Source organism: Panthera uncia, chromosome A2 (genome assembly GCF_023721935.1).
Source record: "Panthera uncia isolate 11264 chromosome A2, Puncia_PCG_1.0, whole genome shotgun sequence".
NCBI classification, from domain to species: domain Eukaryota; kingdom Metazoa; phylum Chordata; class Mammalia; order Carnivora; family Felidae; genus Panthera; species Panthera uncia.
In genome coordinates this window covers 110,558,535-110,571,012 of record NC_064816.1, presented here as the reverse complement: position 1 = coordinate 110,571,012, position 12,478 = coordinate 110,558,535, and the positions used below count along the sequence as shown (strand labels likewise).

Sequence of the window (12,478 nt, the reverse complement as noted above, 5' to 3'; positions counted from 1 at the left end):
GGAGCCTGCTTCGGATTCTGTGTCTCCCTCTCTCTCTGCTCCTTCCCCACTCGCATTCTGTCTGTATCTCTCTCAAAAATAAATAAACATTAAAAAAAATTTTTTTTTGGAACAAAGTGTGCACAAAACTGGCCTATGGCAGACAATAATTATAATCTATTAATGAGTGAGTGAACGATGAATGGATGCATATAAACAGCTATTTTCTGACTATAAAAATAAATTTTGATAAAAGATCAAATTTATCCTAGTGGATCAGAATTTCTTCCAATGAGATTATTTTGTTATATAGGAGACAGTCATAGTTAAAACAAAAACAAAGCAGGAAAAAAGCTTAATTTGTGCCAGTGGGTGGTTTCCTTTCCCATTTTTAAAAGAAGGTAGGTGTTATAAACAGTGTTACTTGTAAGTAATAGTAAATAAGCTTAAATAAGTAAATAAGCTTAAATGGGGGGACAAAAGCATTGGCATTTGTAAAGTTTAATTAAATATAAAATGTTTCGCTTGTGAAAACCAGGCCTGTGATTTTGAAAACACATTTCCTACTTTCTTCTCTAATGGAAGCTTACAGCTCTTCATCAATGATGATTGAATTATAAATTATCTAGGGCAGAGACTGTATTTTCTATCTCATTAACAACTTATGCGTGCAGAGAGACAGGTTGTTGAGCCTCATGATGGTTTACAATTTAATAAATGCTTACACAGGCGTAATCTTATTGAATTTCCTTAACGTTCCAAGGAATTCTCCAACTTTATGGATAAGGAAGCTGAGGTCCAACAATGAATGAAAAATTTCAATTCACATGACTTGAATTGTTCAGGTTGAAACCGGAATTGGCTCTTCAACGCAATACTCTGTCCTCTACCCCAGCATCCTCAGGCCCCTCTCCCCTGCCTTTGCACAATCTTCCTTTGACCCAACACATATACCCTCTTGTTTGCAAGACTGCTCTAGGACACAGGAGGACATGATTAGAGGGAATAAAGGAGTATTTGAAATCCTTTAAGCAAAAGGAGTGCCAAAGTTTAGAAATGAAGCTACCAACTGGGTTAGAAGAATCACCCCCCAAATAATCATGATGATAACAACAATAATGCTAACATCGAGTTATTGCTATATAATAGGTGCTGTGGTAAGCCACTTACATATATTATCTGATTTCAGTCTCCCAACGGCACCATGTGGTTGTTGCTACAATTGTCCTCATGTTATAGAAGAGTGAGCTACCATCATCCCTTGCTGTAGCCATTACTATAACTTCCTTTCTGGTCTTTCTACTTCCATGGTTACTCCCATGTAGTCCATTCTCCACAAAATCAATCTGAGCCATTTTTATCACATGAAATCAGATCATAATACTCCTTTGTTAAGACTCTCCAATTACTTCCTGTCACTGGATGAAATCTGAAGTTCCACCATGGCCCATGGGGCACACATACGCTGCCCCACACCCCTCCCTGTCTTCATCCTCTGATTCACATGGACCTCTCTGCAGCCACAACAGCTCCTTGCCCTACTTCAAAGCTTGTTCCTGTCTGATGTTCTTTCCCCAAGATAGGACACAGTCCTTTCATGTATTTAGCCTTTGACCCAACCTGACACCCGAGAGAGCCCTTTCCTGAAGGCTTCCTCTAAAATTGCCTCCCTTCTTCACTCTCTTCCCATCATCCTGTTTTACTTTTCTTCACAGCTTTTGGTGTCACTTGACGTTATAAAGACTGCTTCTTTATCCATCCGCTCATTGTTCCTCCTTTCATAAGAATGGGAATTTGGTAGGTGGGGGTTTTGTCTTGCTCACCCTTTAGAAAATTGCTTGGCATATAGTAACTCAATATTTGTTGAATACATGTGGCTTAGAGAAGTCAAGTTTATTGCCACATATTCGGAGCCAATAAGGGGTAGATTTGCCCTGTGAACTCCCAAGAATGTCAGAGAAGACTCTTCTTCAGGAAGAAAAAAAACTACAGATGGCAGAGAAGCTTAGGATGGGAGATAGGAACAGAACAAGGCCTTTCTTCTCCTCTCTCCAAGGGATGTCCAGAGGAACTCCTTATTTATTTATTGATTGATTGATTAATTGAGTCCATTCAACAAGAGAGACTTGTACAAAAGGCAAAACTAAAGTGAAGATACTTTCACAGACTTCAAGTCAGGAGTCTGCAGATAAACTAGAACTAAAGCCCATTTCTCTTTCTGGGCTGTGCACTTTGTTAGATAGCTGTATGCTTCAGCCTTGGTCCTTAATTGTTATATTAAAGGAGTTATTGCAACTGGGAGCTGTGTGCCCTTAAAATAGCTCTGTAGGGGTCATTTTGAACAAATTAATTCAGGCTTAGTTAAAAAATAACAAAACCAGAATTGCAGTCTGCCCATTTATCTTTGCTTTGTTCTATTGCTTTAGAGTTATATTCAATTTATGAATTTTCCCCTTTCAGTTCTTGGCATTGTATCTTTTTGTCCCTTTCTCCTTCCATACCATAATCCCTAGGGAGCCTAGCTAGCTCTATATTGAATACTTAATTTTTTTTAATTATATAAAATATTAAAATGGTTTATCTTGGGATGCCTGGGTGGGCTTAGTCAGTTAAGTGTCTGACTCTTGGTTTCAGCTCAGGTCGTGATCTCACAGTTTGTGGGTTTGAAACCTGTGTTGGGCTCTGCGCTGGCTCAGGAGTCTCTCTCTCTCCCTCTTTCTCTGCCCCTCTCCTGCTTGAGCTCTCTCTCCCTCCCTCTCTCTCAAAATAAATACAGAAAATTAAAATAAATAAATAAATAGAATGGTTTATTTTTTTCACCAGGGGGAAGCAAGGGAAGCCGACAGAATAGAGTCTCAAGTGATGTGGACCCAGTTTCTTGCTGGAATTTGCAAAGCCGATTTAAGCATGATCTTAGTTGTCAGAAGATTGCCTTTAAAATATAAAAATTAAAGAAGACAGCCTCTGCAAATGCAAATTTTGAAGAACTTGGAATCTTTTTCATTTCAAATATAATATTAACCACAGACCTCCTCTAGCTGGATATCACAGAGTGCACAACCTAAAGGAAATCAAAACAATAAAAACAGCCTCTCTACCTTGCTGGTGTTTGGTGATATCTTTGCCCTACACCGTCTCCCGCATGTTACTGTTTAGAAGAATAGCAGTGTGCACGAAAGATCTAAATCACAATGACTAGCTAAGAAGCAAGGACTGGATTTTATCCGATGCAATGTGAGGACTTGCAATATGGAAATGATGCTTCCAAAACTTTTCAGGGTTGTTTGCCTCACTGTTAGGGGCAAAAAAAAGTTTATGTGAGGGAAAAAAAAGGGGTGAGAATGCCTGAATGTCACATAGGGTTTAAGACAAAAATGCAAAGCAGTTCACAGGGAGGGTTAAAGGCATAAGGAAAGCCTTTGACTTGAGGTGGCCCACACACCTGTGGGATTCAGGGGTCTGGGCTTCCAGAAGGATGACGTGGTGGGCTTCAGCACTTGTTGGACTATTGGCAGAGCTTTTATGTTTCTGCAATTTCCCTCCAGCACCTCTGAAGATGTCTTGGCAAGATATCATTTCCATATAAATGCTTCAAATAGAACTAAATTTTAACAGAGAGCGGTACTGTAGAAAGGGTTGCAAGTGAATAAAAATGAGGAAGAAATCACATTAGACATTTATTCAGTTTCACATGCCCATCTTCCCACCATACTTAGAATGCTCTACTTAGTCACAGAGGAAATGAACTGCAATTCTAAAGAGATTATTAAATACACATGCACACCCATGCAATATAAACAGCATGCTTAACTATCCAAAATGAAATTTGTTTTCAATAATTCAAGCATTTTCACTTATAAAGAAAATATCAAGATTAAGCCAGTAAAAGCTTTTTCATGATAAATCATGAAAGGAATGATTTATCAGGAGTGCATTGTACATAAGCAATCTGTATGGAATATTTTTGAGAATTTCAGCCTAACACAGACACAGTAGTTTTAATGACTACTTTTTAAAATCCTGAGTATTTTTGCCAAAGCGTCCCTATAATCCAGTTTTAACTTGCTCACAATTAAGCTTTTCAGTTTACATAAAAGATCGTTTATAGCTTGCAGTCTATTCTATCTTGCTGAACTATAGGCATAGAGCAATTTCACTCCCTGATTTTAGCCCTCAAATTCTAAGGACAAAAAGAGATAGCAGGGAAATTTATAGAATAATTAATTTCCATTATTAGCAGGGTAAAATGGGGAGATTTGAAATGTTCCACCACCTAAAAAAACTTCAACCCCTTTTCACCCCATAGTGTTTGAAATATACAATTAAAGACAAAATTTTTAAAAACATTGTTGGCCTCCAAGGACCCTCTTCTACAGTGGCACTCCCTTGGGGGTATAGGGCAGGCCTCCATTCCCAAGGCTGGGAGATGAGAATACATGTTTGGGCCATCCTTTCTTGGTGGTCCAGACATGACCAAGGACTCTGGGAAGGGCCTGTGATGACTGGTGAGGCTCAGGGATCTTCTGCAGTGGGACAGCAGAGGCAAGTCACTGCAAGGGAAAGGGGGCTCCAAATCCATCCAGGCACGGGGCTACCTTATAATTTTACTCCAGACTAGCCTTGATCTCTGCAGCCTCTAAACTGTTGTGAATAGTGTGAGGAGGCTGGGGGGACGGTGGTGGGAGTTGGAGGAAGGGAAGGTTTGCTTAGGTTTTCATGAATTGATGTTTAGCATTATGTGGGGAAAAAAAAATGAGGGCTTATTCCAATGCCCACTTAACTGTAACTGCTTGATGTAAGGAGTCTAAAGGGTGGAGGCTAAGCAATGAATTCCTTAGTCAACTAGAGAACAAGATGGGGTTGACAGGTTCTGTGCTTTGTATCTCTAACTCCATAGACAAGGCTGATCCTGGGAATAAAGTAAGAAGTAAGTTCCACAGACCCCAGTCTTGGAGTTCTGGGACTACAGCTAGGGAGTGGGGACGTGGTTGGGGATGTGAGCTGGTCCAACAGAATATCAGAGGGGTTGGGGGGGCAAAGGAGCAGAACTTAGCTTCCCTGAGGGCTCAGCACCAGGCATTGTGGCACGGGTCATGCTAAGGACACCCCAAGTCTTTACAACCCACAGCAGTTCAGAGGATAAAGGGAAAAGGTAGGTGATGGTTTGCTGAGTCTTCCTCTCCAGCTCCTCTAACACAGTCTTCATATTCAACCTTCTCATGCACTCCAAATTCTATCACTGCCCATCCATGCCATAACAGGTTCTGGTTTTGTGTTTCCTAGTGAAATCATCTTTCTTTTTGGTGTCAATCATGATCATTTCTTTATATATCCCCGTAACACTCATAGTAATAAAATGGTTATTGTTAACCATCCCTCTCTACTGATTTAAACATCAATGGTGGGGTTGAAGGGAACCTCATTAAAAAGACATGCTGACAAACAGCAGTTAAGGTCTCATCTGAACAATCCAGCAGCAAAGTACCTTGGTGAAGGACTGGAAAGCCAGGAAAGTACTCCATAAGGCAGACACCCTTCAGGTGGGGAACAGGCATGGGCTAAGACTCTAGAAGCCAAAGGCTAACCATCTTCGTTCTTTGTTTTTAATCTCCTCACCACTGGACATAGTTGGTGTTCATTAAATGTTGACTAAATGCACAAACCTTTTTAGGGCACTCAGATCTCTCCCTTTTAGTACTCACTTCACCAAACCTTCCTTCTCACATCCTAATTCCATCCCCAATAACCAGCCTAGATGCACATATTTTCAACAAAATTCTACCAGACTAACTTATGTATCCATGACTACTCAAAAATATCTCAACTCTTGTAATATCAAACAAAGCCCATAAATAATCAAATATTATGCATACATTAAAAGAACGAGGGAAACCAGACTTTAGTTTAAGAATGGACCTAATTCTGTGGAAAGCATATACTTATTTGCAGGAAGAAACTCTTCAGAAATCATCAGCTTTTGCCCACCCCCACAACTTTCCTTATTCTGACACATTCTCCACAGCTGTGGAGAGACAGCTTTTCTGTCTCAGTACCCAAAACACTGATTATTGTAGCTGTGTTGGAAAATAGAACTCATGTATTTCAATTTTCTCATTTGGTAGATAAGGGACCTGAAATTCAGAGTGCTTTAATGATTATCTCAAGGTCTTACTTCTAGTTAGAAGTACTAGAACCAGGGCACGTGGGTGGCTCAGTTGGTTAAGCATCTGACTTCGGCTCAGGTCGTGATCTCACCATTCATGAGTTCGAGCCCCACATTGGACTCTGTGCTGACAATGCAGAGCCTGGAGCCTCTTCAGATTCTGAGTCTCTCCTTCTCTCTCAAAAATACATAAACATTTAAAAAAATAAACTCTTAAGAAAGTACTAGAATCAAAGAACAAATCTCCAGACTCTCGAGCTAGGGTCATGTCTCCCACAAAGAACAGACAGAAGGGGGCAAGAGATGGGCTGTCATCAAACCTGTTAAAGCAATCCATTCAGTTATTAGGGATAGATACACGCTGAGAAGAATGAAAACGGTAGAACTATTTATACATGCTAACATGGAAACACCTCTAGACATTATTGAATGAAAACAGCAGTTGCCAAATGTTACATAGAGTAGGAGTCCATTTAAGTGAACCAAAACGAGTAGTGTATTTTCTGTGGACAAAATCTGAAGGATGCATTCCATTCTGATAACAATAATTACCTCAGGGGAGAACTCTAGAAGTAGGGGATAGCGGTCAAAGGAAAGTTTGTCTTTCCTTATCTGTATTGTTTGAATTTTTCTGAGGAGTGACTATTTAGGGAGTAATTATTTAAGAATTAATTCCAAAGAGTAAAGCTGCATTGTTTTGCTATACCCCATGTCACCCTGATGGCTTTGTGTCTACCACCATGGATCATGCTCAGAGGGACTCACTCTGTTAACCTTTATCCCGGTGGAAGGCCTAGATTAATCCCAAAGTTTTTAAAATTTTTTTAATGTTTATTTTTTTCATTTTTGAGAGAGACAGAGCATGAGCGGGGGGGGGGGGGGGGGGGGGCGAGGAGCAGAGAGACAGGGCGACACAGAATCCGAGGCGGGCTCCAGGCTGTGGGCTGTCAGCACAGAGCCCGCCGCGGGGCTCAAACCCACGAACCGTGAGATCCTGACCTGAGCCAAAGTTGGACGCTTAACCCATTGAGCCACCCAGGCACCCTGATTAATCCCAAAGTTTTAGGGCTGATGGTCTGATATGGGGGGAAGTGAGAGAGTGTGAATTTTATTTTCCTCAGAACTACACGTTACTTTCCTCCTCATGATGGTTGCCCTTTCACACCTTTACCTCAGGTTTAGCCAAACTCCTTGAATATAATAATGATGATGATGATGGTAATTGAATATGCAAGTACTTATAATAATAAGTGACAATAGCTATGCTCTTATGAACACTAACTCTATCCTGGAAGCTATGCACCTTCATGCATTATCATTCTTTTTAAATCTTTATTAACATCACTCTGAGGTAAGTACTATTGTTATCCCCATTTTAGAGGCGAGAAACTGAGGCTTGAAGAGATCAGGGAACCTGACTGCAGACACCTGGCTGGTGAGTGGAAGAGGCTGGGCCAGAACCCAGACAGTTTGACTTGAGTCCGTGCTCAGGCACAGGTGTTAGCCTTCTTGTGCTTGGAGAAACGCCCACCGCCAGCATCTTGTGGGAGGAGTGCCTCCAGGTTGGAAAATTTACTTGGTCTGAATTAGAATGTGCCTGCCTTTGGAGAGACCTTCTGTGTAGTCTGATTTTCCACTGCTTCCTCCTTGTGCTCCTTTGAGCCTTTTAATTTAAGGTTTCAATTGGCGCTGTGTTACTACATCAAGTGAATAATTCTATCAGGCAATGCATAATGAGGGGAAAAATAGTCTCCTTTGGAGAGTAAAATGTCATCTACTATCATATACAAGCCTCACAATTTCTCCATTGCCAACTCCTCTTACCTAAAACAGCAGCAACAAAAAAACAGCTTTGAAAAGAGAGAAGGGCTAATTTCCTGGGGCGGGGGGACAGGGAGGGGTCAGTGAATAACTGCTTTCCTTTTTTTTTTTTTTAAATATTGACTCTATTTATATCAGTTTTGTTCCTTAAAGGTATGAAAAGCCATCAAGTGGTAAGTTTTGAAGTGATTTTTATAGTTTATGTAGAGAAAGGTACTCTTCAGGTAGCTGGTCGTCTTATGCCAAATAAGGAACCGTTTTCTCCCCGCCCCCACTCTTGTCCAAACGTTGGGAATTATTTCATTATTTCTCTATTTGTGACCAAAGCATTTCTAATTCATCATAGACAATTTGAGGTAAATCACAGGAATCTTTGTTTAAATACACATGAATACACTTATGTGCATGCTATGTATGTATATTGCTATTGTATTACACTTGTGAATACGGCAAATGGGCTTTTTTTTTAATTTTTTTAATGTTTTATTTATTTTTTGAGAGGGAGACACAGAGGGTGAGTGGGGGAGGGGCAGAGAGCGAGGGAGACACAGAATCCGAAGCAGGCTCCAGGCTCTGACCTGTCAGCACAGAGCCCGATGCGGGGCTCGAACCCACAAACTGTGAGATCATGACCTGAGCCGAAGTCTGACGCTTAACTGACAAGCCACCCAGGCGCCCCATGGGCTCATTTTTTAAAAAATGTTTATTTTTGAAAGAGAGAGAGCAGGGGCAGAGAGAGGAGGAGAGAAGATCTGAAGCAGGCTTCGCACTAACAGCAGAGAGCCCGATGTGAGAATCAAACTCATGAACTGTGAAATCATGACCTGAGCTGAAGTCAGACGCTTAACTGACCTGGCCACCCAGGCGCCCCTGAGCTCGTTTCTTGAGTGCCTGCTCTGTGCCTGGCCCTGAGCCTGGGACCTGAGAAAGGGTGGGGAGTTCAGTGGGTGTGAGCCCTGCCCTCATGGGGTTTAGGTCACACCCTGCCAGGCTGCAGGACTTTCAGCTAGCCGAGCTTTCCAGTGGCCAGGACTACAGCACTTTCAGACGGCTGCAGAGCTCTGACAAATGTGTGGTACCATACACATTTCTACAAGCAAAGCCATTTATTTTAGGCTGAAGCATTTGCAGCAAAATTTAAATAATTTATCTGGAATTTGTCAGATTGAATGTTTTAAGATATCTTTTTGGCATCCTTTGGTAGAAGCTTTATAAAGTAAAAGCTTTGTTATCTTGGATTTCTCAACCAACTGTCTGCCATTAACTGCAAACAAGATGTATGGACTAAACATGGAGGCGGGCTCGAGAATCTGAGCCTGAGAGAAGTATTTTAGCTCGTTACCGAAGTAAATCAGAACTTCAAGTCTACCCAGTGCTCTAAGGTCTTGGGACTGAAAAAAACACACAAAAAGATTTTGTTGGGCCACAGCTGCAACTGAATGTTACTCATTACATTATAAACCAAAGAATCAGAAACCTCCCCAATCCTACCCTTCTCCACCCAAAAGAAAAGCCTGATTCCTGAAATGCTCATTAAAAAATGGAATCCTTTTGGTTAGGTTGGCATTGCTGTTGGAAAGAGGGTGAGTCAACCTAGGAGGACCAGCCCCAAACTTATGCTTGGCATTAACCTTTATTGGATTGATCTGTGCAGGGCCTGGCCAGCAGTTTGCTGAGGGAAAGAGGCACCACAGATGGGCATCAATGCTTCAAAGCCTGGAGGGAGAAAGGTGTGGGGGGCCAGAGCCCTGAGGGGCATTCTCTAGCATGGAGGCAATCTGCAGACCTGTTGCCACTGAACTCTGCAGAGGGCCAGCTCTTGTTTGCCTCTAAGCGATTTATGACCTATTTTAAAGTGCAATACAAAACTTTGTTAAGAATCTTAATGGGTGTTAGTGCATCTTATCCCAGGTTCCTGCATGTGTCCATGGGAATGTTTTGGGCATCTCTTGTCCTTGTCCAAGCTGAGGCAAGAGACGTGGTGTGTCTGCTTCTCCCAATGAGGGGACCCAGAAGGGCCCCTGCCAGAGCATATCGTGCTGCAAGGTCACAGGTGGCAGAAACTTCCGGCCTCCCTTTCAACAGCCCGCAGGGAACGTTTGCACCTCCAGCACGTTCGTGCTCAAAGTGGTCCACAGTAGCTATGCCCATGTGGAATCAGAAGCTCTTCCCACAGTGCTTTGTAATTCACCTTTTTATAACGCCGTGGGGAGTCCACTGAAGGATCCAAACCTTCCTGCTGTCTCTGTTTGGTAAGCAAAATGTTGAAGTTTTAGAAATTCCTTTCTTTTTAAAACTCTCGTTAGAAGTAAAATAGTCATTTTCAGAAGCAAGCGTTTGCTCTTGGGGATATATGATCGTGAAAATGTATCAAAGCATTTATTAATGATTTGCATTAGTTATACCAAGCTTAATAAATTTGCCCTTTTGAAAAATTAAAGTTGGAAAACTAACATGTTAAAGGAGCACAAATTATTTACACCATTGTTCTTGAGTTGAATGGCAACACAGATAATTTAGTTAAACATAGCTTTAACCGTGTGTGTGTGTGATAAGTTTGAGTCTCTGATTATAGTTGGCTGAATGTTTCCCCTCAAATAATTGGTTTTGAACATTAATAATAAGCTTCTGTCAAGAGCAGTTGCTGACTTTTTTCGTATGCAATAAAGCCCTAATAGATTACACAGTTAACTCTCTGCCATTGAAATAAATGAAATATTAATGGTTTTAGAGGAATCCAATTGGAAGTAAGTTAAAGCACATTAACTTCTTCCAGTTTATGACCATAGTACAGTAGTTTAAATGTATTTTTCAATATTTGAAATCTTTTTCTTGCAGTACATAGTAATGGAGAATTAAACGACACTGAAAGCTCTAGAGATGAGAGGAAGCTGACTAAATATGCAAGCCCCTGAGGAATGAAAAGAGAGGAGAGTCATTTGGGTAAGTCTCTGGTTAGGCATCCCCTTAGCTCTGCTTGAGAAAGGGGTCACATCGCCTCTGTGGGGGTCGGGGGACACTGTTGCATTCACATCATCAATCTGAAATTGCATACTTCTTCTGAGCAGAGTGGTTTCAATTAAAATGGGAGGTTAAGAAAATCAGCAAAGGTAATCAAGCAACATTTGTCCTTTTACATAACAGTGTTCTACAAAAATCTCAATTGATTTCACTAATTTAAATGTCACAAAACAATTAGCTTTGTTTTCTCATCTGTCTCTTCCAGAGTGTGGGTGAATCTTAATTTTATCTAATTATGTTTTTAGAGTGTTGATAGTTCAACTACACAATTAATGTTGTTATTACCACCGTTGTGGGTAAAAAATGTCATCTCCTGTCCATTTTTTTAGTTATATGTGAGTTGTGGAGTGGATGTGTAGGGCCATCAGGGGGAGGGGGGGTAGGAGGGCCTAAAGTTAGGTCCCCAAACTAGAGCAGCTTTGCCTCAGAAAGAGGACGTTTTACTCCACACTAAATGTCCGAGTCTTTTGCCTCACCAATTGACAAGAACATTAGTTCACCAGGAACTCAATCTGAAATAAGCTTCCAAATGGGAATTCTTAATGCACCTTTGGCTGAGGCTTTTAGGTGATTGGTTATAGTCTCCAAAGCTTTATTCACATCTTCTCAGGGACTCTCCTGGTCTTGGAAGCCATAATGGGCTGGAGAGTGAAACTTAGTTTTTACAAGGGGAAGGGAGTGGTAAATCTTTTTTATTCAAAGAAGAAGAAAAAGTAAAACAAAATCTCAGGTTGCACTTGTACCATTTAAATGGAAGTTTTCTCCAACTACAAGAAGATGTTTGGGAGGAAATGGGGGAAACCGAATATGAATTAGCTCTCAGAGCATTGGTATTATTTTTAGGAGACATAGCATTGTGGCCATGAAGGAAAATGTGGTTATTTTCAGGAGACGTGTACTGAAGTGTTAAAGTGTTATGATCTATGACAACTTATTTTCAGCATATATTGAAGATACACATACACACAGAGATAAAACAAATGTGGTAAATATTAGTAATAGTTAAATTTTGATACCAGGTATGTGGGCAGTCATGGAACCTGCAATTGAAGGTCTGTGTATCATTTGGAAATGTTTCTGGCTGCAAGTAAAAGAAAACGCAACTGACAGAGACTTCAAGAACATTTAATTACTTACTACATAAGAAGTCCTGAAGCCTTCCCTTCAGGGGTGGCCGAGCAACTCAGTGATGCCAGCAAGATCCCAGCTGCCAGGCTGCCTTGTCACTGTCAGCCGATTGGTTTCTGAGACTGTCAGTGCATGACTGCAAGGCAGCTGCTGCAGCTCTAAGCATCATAGCCACAGTCTAAGGCCTCTTGCATTTGCCTCTTTTATCAGAACACAGAATCTCTCCCAGAAGCCCCCCCTGCACCCTCCACCCCCCAAAACTTCTGCTTACACTTCAGTAGCTAGAACAGAGACCAATCCTAGCTACAGGGAGTCTAGGAAATAGCATCACAGTGAATAACACGGTCCGTTGTGATTCATCCCCTT

General features: G+C 41.2%; 1 protein-coding gene across 2 annotated transcripts in view; it reads left to right on the top strand.

Annotated features, from left to right (window-relative positions):
• Positions 1 to 3,088, top strand: part of HYCC1 (hyccin PI4KA lipid kinase complex subunit 1) — a 139,467-nt gene extending 136,379 nt beyond the window's left edge. Inside the window, exon 12 of one of the 2 annotated variants that reach the window (XR_007460263.1) lies at positions 2,803 to 2,886. Coding sequence is in view for 1 of the 2 variants with exons in the window: in XM_049642904.1 (XP_049498861.1) it covers positions 2,803 to 2,924 (122 nt within the window). In the remaining variant the exon portion in view is untranslated. Of the gene's footprint in view, positions 1 to 2,802 lie in introns of both variants that reach the window. The other variant, XM_049642904.1, reaches the window with a different exon arrangement.
• The last annotated feature ends 9,390 nt before the right edge of the window (positions 3,089 to 12,478 follow it).